We start from the raw sequence: 16,634 nt of genomic DNA, 5'->3' as shown, positions 1-16,634 counted from the left end.
GGCATTTACTTTTCAAGAGTGCACCACGTAGCTGTTATTATTGTCTTTTTGTGTTACAGTATATACTAAGTTTGACTGAAGTGCTTGGTGCTGACCTTTTTAAATGTCAAAAATAGGGCTGAACGATTAATCGTTTTAAAATCGAAATCGAGATTTGAAAGAATGCGAATAGCTAATCGTGAAGACCGCGATAAATCGAATATTCAATAGTTAGTTGAATGTTTGGTGTAACATTTGGTATAACATTTTGTATTCCTCTTTTTATTATTATTACTGTTTTTCATTAGATAAATGCTGGAATAATATTACATATGACAGATTACTTACAGTGCTATTTTCAGTGGATTTTTCATTTATTTTGTATTACTTTATTTAACATGATCATAAAAGGTGCAATATGTATATGCTGCTATTGAACTGAGGCATATCAGAAATTTCAGTTTACAATGCTGATATTTTTTTATATTGGAATTGTTTTTATTATTATTATAACTTTAGCTTTTGTGATAAACGTTCTGTGTTTGACTGTTCAATGTCCCATGCTTATTTAAAGAAAAATTGCTTACTTAAAATTGCAACTTATTGCGGGCAATTCATATCTACTGTATGTTCTCATCCTTTCAACCAGTTTTGATGGTGTCTCATGTTATAATGCTCCATGACACGTTTTATTTGTTACATAGTGAATATTGAACTTTTATATAATATTAATTAATATAATATTAAGCTTTTAAGAAAAAAAATCAAATAGATTTTTTTCAAATAGATTTATTTTCCCCAAAATCGTTCAGCCCTCTTAGAAAAAGAAAAAAACAATAAGTAACATTGCAGTGAGGGAAAGAATGGTCAAAAACATTTTCTAAGAGTGCAGATAATTCCCATAAAGTGTTCTGTAAAGGGACATTTCACTGACAATAATTGTATCTGGATGTTCAGTCTGTGCTGGTTATCTCTGTAGGCCATTAAAACCCATTTCCACTTCGGTGCTAATAGATGTACCAGTATGCGCTGCATGCGAGCTTGTTGTTGTTGGGGAAACCCTCAGAGCAGCTTAGGGAGTGAGTGTATTTACCTCACCGGTAGGGTAAGCTTCTTATCCCATCCGCCTACGTAAAGCAAGCATTTCCACTTCCACACTGACAAATATGCAAACACAATTGCATTGCCTCTAACAATTGACAACAGTTTGGTTTTCAGTGGAGAGGGGCAGGCCAAACAATTTTTGTCATTTCTTTGAGGAAAGTTCCCGGTTGTCACACCGATGGTTTTTCTTAACCGGATCCAACAAAAACAGGCCAGGGCTTGGTTTGCTGCTGCTTTCAGAAAGCATACTTTTAAATATATAGAGTATTGTGTAGAACGCTTTTTAGGCAGCATGTAACCTAGAGTACTACTATGATATAATTAAGCAATATTAACACGCACACACACACACACACACACACACACACACACACACACACACACACACACACACACACACACACACACACACACACACACACGGTCCGTAGCATCACTTGCGCGTGCTAATAATAGGACGTTAAATCACACCCTCGAGTGTAATATTGCTATTATACAACAATGTTACCAACAAAATAAAAGTTATAATCAAAATGTATTCATATTATGGGGCAATTCACTCTCAAAATAAAAAAGAAAGCAACAGAGACTATTTCTAGTCCCTCCCTGTTTAGTCAGCCAGCCACCTTGAGCTAACTGTTGTTAGCTTGTTAGCAACAGAGACAATAGCTGGTCCCTGTTTAGTCAGCCAGTCATTTGAGCTAATGTTAGCTTTGCAGAGATTGTGGGACTTCCCAAACTGTTTAAAATATGTTCATAATATAAAAAATATTGTTGTTACTAAGATATCTGCTGGGAAAAACAGATTTTAGCTAGTTTTTGATTCAACTCTGTTATGTTGACATGGAAATGGCAGAGTCATATTTTAATATATTATTTTATATTTTTCTAAACGTCTAGTTGACCAATCAGATTGCCTGGTCGGATTTAGTTGAATGTATAATGTGTATTTTGGGCGTTGCCCACATCACAAGCTTACCTATAAACAGTAAAACATCCTCCCAGCTATATCACCTTATAAGACCTTTTGTAATTTTCCCTACAGGAAGTTTTACAAGAAGCTTGGCCAGCAGGCGTGGCTGGTGGCAGCAATCACAGTGACCGAGTTCCTCATAGTGGTCAAGTATGACCCCAACACCATCATGCTGCCCATCCCCTTCTTCATCATGCAGTGCTGGCTCTTAGGAATCCTCCTCATCTTTACCTGGACACTATGGCGGTTTTTCATCCGGTAAGAAGTGGGGTGGGTTACTGGGCAGGGGAGCAGGAGGTAAATGGGTTGGCAATTAAGAGAATATTGACCGCAAAGCTACTTTACAGACATAGGACATGAATGCCTAAAAGAAATTGTAAAAATCTGTGCTCATTCAGTTATATTAATTATTTTAATAATAAATAATGTAACTTAATTAGTTTTCAGTTGATATGTCAGTGCAGATTATAATAGCATTTGGTCTTTCATTGGGGGTCAAATTGCTATTTTATAAAGGCACCTTTTAACACAAATACAGAATATAGTATTATAATCAGTTGAGCCACACTACTGCTGTTTTACAGTCAGCTAACACTGGCTTTTGCAGTTTAATAAATAACTATTTGTTCTCAGTCACGGTTGCATTGCAATAAAGGACATCACAATAATCCATTGAATTTCATGGTTTAATGTGCGTGTGATCCCACCCAGTTAGATGTTAGTTGTTATCAATAGACCCTCTGTTTGATTTTCTTTTTCCTCATGACCTCATGCAGCGATATATTTTCGGTTACTTTTGGTTTGAGTAGTGTTCCTGTTAAGCGTAGCTATGTCCCAGCATGTTAAGCTTCTCGTCTATTTTCTCCCCCTCCTCCCTCCATTTCTCCCTCCTGCTCATGCTCAGCAGTAATGTCCATGTCCAGTGAGGTAGGTATAGGGGAGAGGCGCTCCCTTCTCCCTTCTCCCCTCTAATACATCACTGCGTGGATCCATAATTCCATTCAGAAGATCTTTGGGATCCTCTCGATAACACAGATATTACTCACAAGGGTCCTTCTCCCGCATGGCACCTTTCAGTTTTTTGCTGTGGTGAATTTTATGATCTTCATTTTTAGCATTTTCCTTCACATCATTTTTATTCTCAGTTGCAGTCAGTTAATTGATACAGAAGACAGCCAGCTTGTGCTGACGCTGTAGAAGTGGTACGCAGGACACACAAGGGCTCACTGAATGAATCCCAGAGGAAGTGTTTGCACACATCACACACACACTGTGCCAGTCAGCATGCCGGCTCCTCGAACTGAACTGCCCATAACCTGATGAGAGCCAATGAGATAGGCTCCCCCACTTCTCATGGTGAACCTCCTACATCCATACAGTACAGATACAGTACAGTGCATCAAGGACACCAGGCACTAAAGCATGCAATGCTATACTGTAGTCACACAGACCTGGGTGATCGTATTTGCAAATAGTTTTAATGCTTCGTTTTAGCTTTCTTTGGTTACAAATAAGTCGGCTTTACCCCAAGAGATAAACACTTTAACCATCATTGTAAATATTATATACATACTTGTGTCATTGTTAAATCTCGCTGATCTAAGTTGCTGCTGCAAACCCGACTTAAAACACACACACACACACAGCAAATAATTATCTGCAAATACTGTTTGACCCAGTTGCACAGGTTTAGGTGTGTCATGTCCCTCCCCCTCATCTAACACGCTGCATTTGCATCAGCAGACCAAGGTGAGTATTTTGGGGATGTTTTCACTTCGGCTCCATTGACGTTGAAGAGTTTTGGTGTTTTGGTGTTTTGGTGCTTTGGTTGTTGTCGGACTGACCCTCCTCTCGATCTGGCATACATGACTGGTATTTAACCAGGGCTGCCAGCTGTAGGAGAGATAGCCAGATTAGACATTTTAATCCATTATTCACAACCGAGCCTAGAGTAATGTGCGCTGACGTAAAGCCGAAAACGCACCAGACGATATATGCGATGCTGTAGAGCGGAGTGCCAACCAGAGGTGAGGCATATCGTGGCAGAAAGTCTCCTGTGTTCTTGTATAATGTCGGGGCTCATGGGTTATTTCAACAAATGAACAGACTGAAACCCACTGAAAACCGCTTCCTTACCTGCAGATAATTACATTTGAAGTAAAGTGTCATCTTTTTGTCCTTGTTGTGGCGAGGTTTAAAATGTTATTTACCCCACAGAATAGACCCGGTAGGTGACACCGTAACACATTGAGCAATCAAAGCCAGCGGAACAGAGTGTAGTCAGGGGGAAGAGTTCCCGAGGCCGATTTCCTATTAATACCGCGTCTACTTTCTTTCGATCTTCCTCGCAGTGACATCACGCTCCGTTATAAAGAGACCCGACGACGCAAACAGGAAGTCCCCACGGACCGGGAGCGCCCACTGGGCAACGTGGGCACAGCCACCCCGTCCGGGCGGAGCAAACTCAACGGCAGCTCCGAGACGGTGCGGCAGAGGAAGTCCTGAGGGGGGCAACGCCAGTCTTAACCCGTCGGTCAGCAGCAAGGGAAGGGGAAAGGACAAGGTTTGATTAGGAAAAAACGAGAAGACCGAAGGAGAGTGGTGACACAAAGAAACATGTAGAGGCAAACCGATGGACACACGTATGTGCTGTGTAGACTTCTTTTGTGCCTACATGAACCAAGTAGTCATTCAACAGACGCAAGGGGGCAACTTTCATCCGGTGCATTGTCTAGTTTTTGTCTTACAGTACTACATGGATTTACCTCACAAAATTTTTTTTTTAAGGAGCTTTTGGGGAATTATACACCGGACAAGATACGTTGTTGTGTTATTTATACATTACTTTGGATGTTGGTTGACGAGGGGGAAAAGGAAAACGCTGAATCAAAGAGAAGTAGTTCAAGGAGGGATATAGGTGACCAGGGAAGTAGCTAGACGTGTGACCAATGATCCAATGACTGCAGTTTTCCATTTTCTCAGCTGCACACTTTGTCTTAGAAAAAAAAGAGGTAAGCGTCAGAAACATGTCCGCCGCTGTAAATTAGCTTTGTGTTCTGTGAAGTCGCATCAGTGCAGATGAGAAAAGGGAGCGTATTCGGAGCAGTAATGAGGTGTAGGTAACTAATGTTCAGAGCTTAATAATGATAATTGTTAATAATTGTCTGTTGAATAATGGTCTGTTTTTTTCTTTCTTTTTTTTTTTTTTTTTTTTTTTTACAGTTTAGAGTACTTTTTTCTTAGGTTTGATTGCAGGCTCCTGATAATCACTACTTATTTTACATGTGGGAGACAATATCAGCTTTTCATTTACAGTTCAAGGTTTTCATTCCTGGAAGCAGTGGGAGTCGAGGTCCTTGTAACTGCTTCGCTCAAGCCTCTGTCCTTCAGGCTTGGTTCTTTAAAAAATGACACGTTTTATTTAAAAACAAAATGACAATAATCGAGATGTACCATATTCTAGTTATTTAACTGCTGATTATACATTATATGTGGGGTAGAGTTTGGGTGTTTTCTGTAGATGTTTTGTTATCACTACTGTTATTTCACTATAACACTAGATTTTACTCAAGTTCATTTTTGTGAAATGAGGTACTGAGAAATCTGCAGCACCCTAATGAAAACACCCATGACAATCCTACTATGATACAAAGACGTGCTCCTCAGCTGTAACAGGCTCAACTGATGGCTCATTCAGTCCCATCAGAATGTGAATTTAATATCTGATTCCCTGAATGCCTCATGTTTTTAAATGGAACTCTGAAATTGTGTTAAAATATGTTCTGCAGTGTCTGAATAAGCTGAAACTAAATGAAAGCCAGCCTTATCTTAAGAGGGGGAAATGATGGTTAAGGTTTAGTTGTGTTTTGGTTTGGGAAGCGAAGATAACCATCCTTTTCCGGCTCTGTGGGCTTGCCATATTGCACATGCAACAAGCCAAAGCTTAGATCCCATTCTTGCTAAAGCCATACATGCCACTCAAACAGCTGTTTAAACCTCATTTAGATTTCTTTTCATTTCAACTAAAGCAGAGTCCCAAAGCCATCGGGATCAGTCGTGTCAGCGTACAGTGTTTATATTACAAAAGGCAAATTATTATTGAAACCAAATTTACTTATGTTAAAAAAAATGGGGACCTTAACGCCCTTATTTCTGTGACGATGATTGTTTCTCAGTCTAAATATGTTGAATCATCTCAGTAGTGTTTGACGTCCTCGTCAGTTAAAAAGTAGAGTTACAAAATGTAGAGCGGTATCGATTAGTCGACTGAAAATGAATCTGCAACTATTCTGACGATCGATTAATCGTTTGTGATTTATTTTCAAGCAAAAAGGCCAAACATTCTCTGGTAGCCGCTTCTCAACTGTGATAATTCTGCTTTTCTTTGTCTTATGTGGTAGTAAACTAAATATATTTAGGTTTTGGACTGTTGGGCGGACAAAACAAGGGCAACTAAATGTAAATGATTCAACTCATAATGGCAATTTTTTTCACGTTTTGCAGAATAATCTGCAGATTAATAGATAATCAAAATAGTTGGATACAACCTTAGTTAGACATTCTGAACTTTCCATAATGCTACCAAAGATAAGCTTTACACTGAAGTCCAACTGAAAATAACACTATGTAACCCACTTGTGTTCCACTCTGGTTGGAGAGTCACTGTTAATAAATGTCCGTCAGAATAGTCTTTGTCCAGTTCAGGTATTGTGGCTGTCAGAGAATCAGCTGTAAATGTCCGTGTCAGTGGTTACATCCTACATAGTTGAAGACAAAGTAGAAGACATCTGTGAATCTAGCTCCAGATTATCCTGTTGTAAACTAGGCTGGTGTTTAATGATACTATAGTCATTTTCTTGTGAATGTAATCCCGCAGAATCTACTGTTCAAATGAGAGGGTCTGTTCATCATCTATCACTTTATTTTGCTATAAACACTGAACTGAAGTTTGCCATCTCAGCAAGGCTCATTCTCATGCTTATCCAGGCTCTAACCATCTTTCACCCTCTTTTTTTTTTTTTTGAACACAGATTACTGAGCAAATTTAAAACCCTAAAAACAATGTTTAGCCGATATGTCAACGTTTGTACTTATCCCATGCTGTTCTAATTCAGTTGCTTGTGAACTTGGTAGAAGTTCAGGAAAGTTAGCTTTTTCCCCCCATTTTTTTTTTTAAATAAAGCTTTTTAGACATGGGCTGGGGGTTCACACTATACCTTTGCCCATGCCTTGGATTGGTTGAAGTGCTTTTGTTTGAAATCTTTGAAGACCTACACCAACCCAAGTCATGAATTTGCACATCAGCTCTGAAATCACAAAATATTGAATTTAGAAACTTTTTGAGCTGTGGAACAAAATAGGAACTGGTCCCCAGAAAAAGGACTTCTGTTTTAGTTCACTTGCAGCCACATGGGGGCAGTAGATGTTCTGTTACTGCCTCTGCCCTGTGTTCTTGTCTACTTGACAATGATCATTTGCAACTTGCTGTAAAAGTCATTTTCAACTTGGTTTGTGCAAATGTAAACATGTTAAAGATCATAAAAACTGAAATATGCTGCTGCACCACCTACTTTTATAATGTTTTCAATAAAATCGACTGAAAACCTGAATTTAGGCTCATCATAGAACTTTCAAACAGCATTCCATCTAGTTTGGTTATGTGATAGAATGCAATGGATTCTAACTAGTGACTATTATAATGTACTCCCAGACAAAGACTCTATTTTATTTTATTTTTACTAACAGAAGTTGTACACAAGTTGGTTGGGGTACATTTACGGTCACCATGCAAACAAATATTCCACTGATAAATCCAACCTCAAGCAGATGAGATTGTTATGAAACCTTGGAACCATGCACTCCATTTTGGAGCTAAGTAACAGATACTTTGGCTTTTTTATTTCACACATTTGACATACTATACCATTGGCACTGCTCAGAAAAAAGGTATGCTATTCAAACTTGACCAAATGATGTCAATTTATTTTGGAGCTGCAGGTTTTAAACAGTACAACACAGGGACGCAAACATGTATGGTCAAAAAAGAGCGAGGTAATCAAAGCCCTCGCCCCGCGGCAAATATCCAGCCACTTACGTTGCCACCAACCCCCGCCATCCCCGCCCCACCCCTCTAGGCGCATAGAGTAAAACGAAATTCTGAAAATCAAAATACACAGACACTAATTTGGAATATTCAATTTCATTTTTTTTTTCCCGAAACTCTAATTAAACTACTTATTCTTGCTTTGCTCCACAATATGAATACAGATTGATTATCGCTTATTTTGTTGGTAACCGTTAATACACTTGAGGAGGCCTACACTGCAGTGATGCGCCTTTCGGACTTCAAAGTTAAACCCTCTCATGTAATATGGCTTAAACAAACGTCAAACGCTGATGCAGTTTTAAATGTTTTATGATTTCAGGTTAACTGTGTGTGTGTGTGTGTGTGTGTGTGTGTGTGTGTGTTGTGTGTGTGTTTTTGTGTGTGTGTGTGTGTGTGTGTTGTGTGTGTGTGTGTGTGTGTGTGTGTGTGTGTGTGTGTGTGTGTGTGTGTGTGTGTGTGTGTGTGTGTGTGTGTGTGTTCCGCTTTCATATATATATGCGAAAAGATAACAGCTTTATAACGCTCAGATGCTTTTGGAACCGAAATTTGAATTTATTTTAGTATTATGTGGGTGGCTTCATTTTTTTTAGCCATATTTTTTCACTTTGCATATGTTTTTATGTTACGCATGTCTTTTTTTTTTTTTCCCCCGTTATGAATTTGCAAATAAAGCATTAATTAAAACATGCAAAGTCATCGCAGTTTCATCAAATAAACAAACGTTAACATCAGGGAGACATTAACAAATCTGCCTACTATAGGCTATGTATGGCTATCGTTAATTTAAGAGTTTGAACAGAGTTCAATTAATTGCATCATGCTCACTAACTTAACCGTGACTTCATTTAGAAAATAATTTGCGATTTCGTATTCTGAACATTGAGTTTACGGTTGGACACGCCCATGCACGAGACGGGAGGTCTCCAGGCTGCAGCCATACATGTGCTGCAGTGGCCGATACCGTAGACAGTAAAAGACACGCAGCAAGAACACACACTAGTGGTTCACGCTTGCGCGTATACTGCTGTTTTGGCACGTGGTGTTCTGATTTGCTTATTTCTTCGTTACTTGTTTAGTGGAGGCAATCCAGAATTACTGTTGGTGAAATTATAATCGTGTACAATTAACAGAAGTCTAACTAAATGAACAGTCTCAGAACTTTGCCTGTTTTCTAAAAGGTTACCCAAACGCAGACTATTTACTTTTTATGAATAGAAGGTTAGAGAGATGTATTGTTATTCTCCTAGTGTCAGACACATGAAATAACTTGTCTCATTTAGTTTTCGCCAGAATGTATCCAATGAGGCCATTAAATTCATGATTTGAGCAGTGAAGTCCCACTTCTCCTTTATTGCATAGTTTCACCCATCTTTCACCTGAATCATTTTGCATAGCCCAGTAAACTGCAATAAACCTCAGGGAGAAAATGGATCTCATCGTGTGATGCATTTAATTCCTGGGGTTTATTATGACATAAATACTGTAGTTCGCACACATCTCTGTGTGTAGTGCATTCATCAGTACAGTTAAAAATAAAAACTCTTTCTGGACTCCCTGAAACAGCTGGAGAGTATTTAAAAAAAGACCCCTAAAAGCATTGCAAAATGCTGTTACAACACAAAGCAGTGCATTGAATATACTCAAAGCTTGGAGTGTCAAATGCATAGTGTAGCACAGAGGGGTGTAAAAGGAATCATCTCACAATCAAAATACAACAACAACACAACATTTTGAGCTCTAGACTAAATGCTGCTCATATGATTTATGCCTGAGATCTTCCTCTGAAAATGTACCACGGCTACTTTGGTTAAAAGGTTATAAAAAAAAAAAAAAAAAATCAGCCTAGCGAGCTGGATGTTCTTTGGCGATTTTACGATAAAAAAGGCACAAATCTTCTTGAAATCAAGGTGGAATCACTTCAGATCGAACAGTAAATACGATGCAAAAATGTGCAAAATAGTCAATGTGCTCAGTCTCATCCCACAAATTGACATAGCTGTTAGACAGGGATGTTCAGATCGCTAAATCAAAGCTTAACAAAAACATTAATAGAAACATTTACAAAAGGATATAAAAACTGGAACTAAAAACCAAACCAAATCGAGCAATCAGAAACTACGTGATTAGTTTTGCAGTAACTAACAGGACACTAGTTAGCGGCGCGGTAACAATCCAATAGCTGCCTATTTTCAGGGTCCGAAAGACACTCGCTGACTTCTAGAAAATACTGTTTTTAAATAAAAAAAATAATAATAAAAAAAAATATTATATATATATATATTTTTTTTTTTTTCCTCTATGATTTTTTTTTTCTCTATGATCTGACCAGTTTGAAACCTTGGCCAGTGTCCAGTATCGCTGGTGGAAACCAGTTAAGTTTGATTCTCTTAAGACATCGCAGACAGACGCTGCAGAACCACAGCACGTTCAGACCGCCGCACCACAGCGCCAGCTGTACCACCGGGTACGTCATCCGAGGGAAGTACATGCTCCAGTGGTTGGTAACATCACTTCCTGTCGGTAGGTGCAGCGTGTAGTCGCTCCAGTATTTGGAGATGCCGTAGGCGGCAGACACCGGCCTGCCTCTCTCAGACCACTGGATGTTGCTGTTTGAGTTGCAGTTATACTCCACCCACTGAGAGGTGAAGTCCCCGAGCTGCGGGGGGTCCTGCAGCTCGGCGTCGGTCACTCGAGCGAGCGTCGCTCCCTGCACGGCCACGTACAGACCCTCCACCTTCCTTACCTCCTTCACCCACGGCAACGAGTTGTCACAGTCGAGCACCAAGATGAGGCGCGAGCAGAAGCTGCCGTTCTTCTCCCTCCACCACTCCAAGATCTGGTCCAGGCGAAGACTGTCTCCTCCTGGTGATGAACACAGAAACTAGCCGATTACAGATCACACAGAAACTAACTATGCATGAGGAGAATACAATAAGATTTTCAGATTAACAAAAAAAATACCAATACAGCATGCCATAAAAAAGTCAGTATAGTATGCCATAAAATGTACCGATACCACTTTTTTTCAGACCAAAGTACAAGTACTTAAACTTGGGTACTTGCCGTTGCAGAGTACCAATGATTACTTAAAAGGAACACGCCCACTTATTGGGACTTTGTCTTATTCACCGTATCCCCCAGAGTTAGATAAGTCCATACATACCCTTCTCATCTCCGTGTGTGTCGTAACTGACGCCCCCACCGCTAGCCTAGCACAGCACAGATGCTGGAGGTAACCGGCTCCATCTAGGCTACTGCTCCCAATAAGTGACAAAATGATGCCAACATTTTCCTATTTACATGTTGTGATTTGTATAGTCACAGTGTGTACAAATAACAAGGTCACATGAGACACAGCCATCTTCTAACCGTATACATACTGGGAACTATATTCTCAGAAGGCGAAGCACTGCTACTTGGGCGGAGTGATATTACTCCAACTCTGAGCGAACTCCAGGCGAACTCTCTGCTCCTCACCATGGGGCTTCTCAGGTGCTGTGAGCAAATCACTCCGCCCAAGTAGCAGAAGTTGCAGTGCTTCGCCTTCTGAGAATATAGTTCCCAGTATGTATACAGTTAGAAGATGGCTGTGTCTCATGTCATGTGACCTTGTTATTTGTACAAGCTGTGACTATACAAATCACAACATGTAAATAGGAAAACGTTGGCGTCATTTTGTCACTTATTGGGAGCAGCAGGCTAGATGGTGCCGGTTACCTCCAGGATCTGAGCTAAGCTAGGCACGGAGATGAGAAGGGTATGTATGGACTTATCTAACTATATGGTGAATAAGCTATAGTCCCAATAAGTCGGTGTGTTCCTTTAATACCATTACAGTTCTAACAATGACTGACATGGCATGTTTTATTTTCATGAGATATTCCTCACTTTCTGACTGCACTGAATTAAATATACAACACAATGCTGTTGCTGAAATTTTAACATTCAACTTTGTGTTTTCCTGAACAGACATATGACACTAACACATTTTACCGTAACCTGTAACACATTCAGTGGATTTCAGTACCATACACTACAACTGTAGCAGGAAAACTGAAATATGTTATCACACGTTAGTGCTGTCTCTTGCTTCTCCAGTGTTTGCTGCAAAGTTAGTAGTTGCCGTTTCCTCACTGCTAGCATTAGCAAACTGTTAAAGGTGCTATTCCCCCCCCCTTCTCTTGACAATTTAGCAGAGCATTGTTTGCTCTACTCTTGTCAGCCTAACTAATGATTATATTACTATTAAAATACTCTATTATTCAACCCTTACTTATCATTGATGCCCGTCTCACCTGCCAGCGCCCACTCTCCAGAGCGGTGACTGTGACCGCTGTAGAAGATCACGTAGGTGTCGTGGCGAGGCCCATCCGCCGTGCGAAGCTCCAAGAAGGATTTGATCTTGGCCTGCAGAGCCTCCTGGGTCACACCGCTGGTGGAATAGTCGCAGCCAAAAGTCTCAATCAGGTGGTGGGCGAAGAAGCGCTGCACATTGTTCAACATGCCTGTAGAGCGCCTGTTCAGCTCCAGCACCTGGCCTGGAGGCAGCAGCATGGGCTGGCCGTCTGGACTGCAAGGCAGACAAAAATACAACCGAGGAGGAAAGTGAATGAATAATGTCTATTTAGATCAGTTAGTCAGCACAGGTCAAGGGACGTCTAGTCTCGCATTGCCAGACCTTCTTCCACAGCGCTGCGGAGGAGGGTCTGGCGAGTCCACACACCAATCTGGTATGGGAGAAAAACGTGCTCTGGTTTATTGGCATTTCTTTGAACCAATCACAATAGTCGTGGGCGGTGCTGAGCACCGAGCCGAGCTAAGGTGCAGCTGCAAAAATGTCTCGGGAAGGAACGTGTTTTGGTGGAACGTTTACGTTCAAAAGTTGTTTTAGTCGTGCAACAGAAAACTCAGATTGGACAGATATTCTAGCTAGCTGTCTGGATTTACCCTGCAGAGATCTGAGGAGCAGTTAACTATAGTCCTCAGAAATCAACCGGAGTTTAAAATTCCAACACAAAGAAAGCAGAAGGTAACGGGACATCCGAAAAGAGTGACATACGGCGGAAAAAACGAGAGCAATGCCAGAAGTGGAACATCGTGGCTACAGACTAGGGGACGTCTAAAGAGTCAAAGACAACTTCATGACTTGCAACTCTTTGATTTTAAATATTCAGCCAACACATATTGCAGGAATGTAGTATTTGCCTGCTAACAAAATTTGAATTACCGGTGCTGGAAATGGCACAGAACATCTACGGTATGTCTCACTGTTGTGGCAAGATGCACTTGACACTTCAAAAGTCCACAAAAATACACAAAATATTGATTTAAAGCTGGAGATCTTTTTTTAATATATTCTCTTAAAAACGGTCATGTTATGGGATTTTTTTTATTGACTAATATGCTGGTAGGGCCATACAGTACCTACATATGGCTAGTAATTGTTTCCTACTCCCCCAGCAGGTATGTATTACACACTACCTGCAGTAGTTGGTGGGGATGACCACTGCGTAGCCCACACAGGTTCCTCCCAGGCTGATCCCGAGCTCGTGGAAAAGCCCGTGGAACAGAGACTCCAGAGGTAGGACAAGAAGGAACATGCTCACAAAGATACTGCTGGAGGCCTGCAGAGCACAGTCATAAGTGAATTAAATATTGATTTACACTACAATAACAAGGGTATGGCATATGAAGGAAAATACTGTGGAAGAAACTAACATGAATCTGCATTTGCATGAATTCTGCAACATTTTAGCAAAATATAATAAACTATTTTTAATTCTTATCGGAATAGGAAATTCTGATTAAATGTGGAGTAGGAGTAATCAATAAGTAATAACAGTTCGTATTGTATAATTAAAAAGGGCTCAAATCGAACTGTAAAGGAAACTGAGAAATTCAACGTGTCTTTTTTGTAACACAAAATGTAAATGTAAGGCACATTCTCAGACTGTCCCATAGTCCAAACCAGTGGTTCCCAACCTGGGGTTCAATCAGAACCCCCACTACGGTTCACAAGATAAATCTGAGGGGGTCACACGATTAAAAGCAGGAAACAATTATTTCTGCTATGCAAAATTATATTTACTTTTACCAAATCTTAAATTTTTTTCTTGTGAATTCATGGAAAACAGAGGTATGCAACCAGTAATAAGGAGTCCCGAGTAAACACTCGCTTTAAGGGATCACAAGCCAAAACGTCTGAGTGAAAAATAAATACCCACATTCTGCTATCTTCTGCTATCCAAATGTGCAGCGCATCGTATTAATAAAACCTAGTGATATTCAGATGATCTTGTGTGTTATCTTTCTATAAAAGTGTGTGTGTGTGTATATATATATATATATATATATATATATATATATATATATATAAATAAGTTGTCTGGCTGCCCCTACCTGCCAACAAAGAGCAGCAACAGCAACAGTTGACACCAGCGAGAAGAGCACCAGACGTTCAGAGATGAGGCAGAAATGTCTCATGCCCTTTGAGGACATAACCTTGTCCAGGCCACTGACACCTGGCCCCTGGGACAGACACAGCCTCTGGCACTCACTGAGTTTGGTGTGAAAGCCCCACACCGTGATGACAAACACCACGTGGCAGATGGCCCAGAAGAGCACACAGACAACAAAGCCAGGGATCACCAGGTACCACTGGTCCAGATCGTTCAGCTTCCGAGCGGCCAGAATGATGAAGGCCACCTCCACCAGCAGCAGGGGCAGGAGGGACAGCCGGCGCCACAGGCCCCGCCACACCAGGAAAGGCTGCCAGCGCTCGGTCACAGACAGACCACTGAAGTAGACATCCAGCAGAGGGTCGCAGATGAGTTGGCTGAAGAAGCAGGCGAGGGCGAAAGGGTTGATGGCGATGCTCAGAGACTTGAAGAACAGCAGGGCGGTGATGACAGCGAAGCAGACCAAGTTGGGAAGAGCCAAGAGAGCCTTCATCCGGAGGGCAACCATGACCGTGGCCAGCGCCACCACCAGCACCATCACGCTCAAAGACTTGTGGACAAGCAGTGCCGTGCTGGCGGAGGCAAAGCCCACTAGCTCCAGCCGCTCTGCCGAGGTGAGGAAGGCAGGACGGTACCTAGTAGCACCGAACAGTCTCTCCAGGAGCGCCCACAGCGTCCTCAGAGCCACGCTGGCCAGCAGAAGGTAGTTGGCCACCTGCTCCTTCACGTCGCTCTCCAGGGCGGGACTGTTGAGGAAACACTGCAGTCCCAGCAAAAAACCGAACCACAGGTGGATGAGACTGAGGCTTACCCTCTCCATGCTGAAGTAGTAGTACACTATACTTGCTACTCCGAGGACAATCAGAGCCAGAACGAAAATGACAAGAAGAGTGGTCTCCTCAGTCCTCTCCCACCGGGCATAGACCCCCAAACACAAGGCGACCAGCAGGTTGAGACCGGACAGGTAGCCCAGCCACCGGACAGACGACCACATGCTCACCTCTCCGTTGACTTCCTCGAGCCGGGTCATCGCTGCATGAAGGCAGTGGCTGACACAGTAGCGTAGAAAACGACACATTTTTATATGAAAGATTAAATATCCAAAGCTAAAACCAGGCACTTTAATTAGTTATAGTCGGTTTATTGTCCGTTATGACATTTTAAATTCGGCGACGCCAAAACTAGCTAGGTATAACTAACGTTAGCTAGGTTTACTAGCTAACTTGTTGAAAGTAGTTAGCTTAGCTACGTTAACTAGCTAGCTAACGTAAACGTCACCTAATAGCGATGCATATTTGCACCGGTCACTGGCACGCAGAAACATTTACATCTTGAATTGTTTGTGTTCTTTTCATCTGATGTCCGATATGGTTTTAAAAGGTCTAAGAAGGAGCGCCCGAAACCAGCTGTCACTAGAGATAGCTAGCTACATATCCGTTCAAAAAGTTTGTAACGTCAAAAGTTTTGAGTCAGTTGACAGACGCCATGGCGCTGTCTACGGCAAGTGCTAAGGGTCAAAAATGCTTTCCCAACGTTAAAGCAAAGGTTAAAGGCCCAATCCGTATTATATATTTATATGGACAATGTCCTTGACGGAAAATGTTCGTCATGGTTCACAATCATTTATAAGCTTATTACGGTGGCCGGGAAGTGCAATGCAACATTACAAAGAATGAAACACTTTTACATTTTGGAAAACAAATTTACATTTTGGAAAACAAAATAACATTTTAGAAAACAAATTTACATTTTGGAAAACAAAATAACATTTTAGAAAACAAATTTACATTTTAGAAAACAAATTTACATTTTGGAAAACAAATTTACATTTTGGAAAACAAAATAACATTTTAGAAAACAAATTTACATTTTGGAAAACAAAATAACATTTTAGAAAACAAATTTACATTTTGGAAAACAAAATAACATTTTCGAAAACAAATTTACATTTTAGAAAACAAATTTACATTTTGGAAAACAAAATAACATTTTAGAAAACAAATTTACATTTTCG

The 16,634-nt window shown here is 40.8% G+C and overlaps 2 protein-coding genes across 5 annotated transcripts in view; one reads left to right on the top strand and one right to left on the bottom strand.

Annotated features, from left to right (window-relative positions):
- The window catches only part of ptdss2 (phosphatidylserine synthase 2), a 37,623-nt gene extending 29,958 nt beyond the window's left edge, over positions 1-7,665 (top strand). For 2 of the 4 annotated variants that reach the window (XM_039809958.1, XM_039809957.1), the window contains 2 exons: positions 2,129-2,314; positions 4,408-7,665. In XM_039809958.1, coding sequence (XP_039665892.1) covers positions 2,129-2,314; positions 4,408-4,561 — 340 coding nt within the window. In that variant the 3' untranslated portion in view covers positions 4,562-7,665. Of the gene's footprint in view, positions 1-2,128; positions 2,315-2,963; positions 3,293-4,407 lie in introns of those variants that run through there. The other 2 variants (XM_039809960.1, XM_039809959.1) reach the window with 2 other exon arrangements.
- A 1,130-nt stretch (positions 7,666-8,795) lies between these two features.
- tmem168b (transmembrane protein 168b) lies at positions 8,796-16,163 on the bottom strand. The gene is made up of 4 exons (XM_039809956.1): positions 14,562-16,163; positions 13,644-13,786; positions 12,458-12,732; positions 8,796-11,024 (listed from the first exon to the last, which is right to left on the bottom strand). The coding sequence occupies exons 1-4, from the start codon at positions 15,696-15,698 to the stop codon at positions 10,477-10,479; spliced, it is 2,103 nt and encodes a 700-aa protein (XP_039665890.1). The 5' UTR covers positions 15,699-16,163; the 3' UTR covers positions 8,796-10,476.
- Between the last annotated feature and the right edge of the window lie 471 nt (positions 16,164-16,634).

The sequence above is a fragment of the Perca fluviatilis genome, chromosome 8 (assembly GCF_010015445.1).
Source record: "Perca fluviatilis chromosome 8, GENO_Pfluv_1.0, whole genome shotgun sequence".
Classification (NCBI taxonomy): Eukaryota; Metazoa; Chordata; class Actinopteri; order Perciformes; family Percidae; genus Perca; species Perca fluviatilis.
The sequence above is the reverse complement of the archived record's forward strand: the minus strand, read 5'-3'. Positions and strand labels throughout refer to the sequence as shown.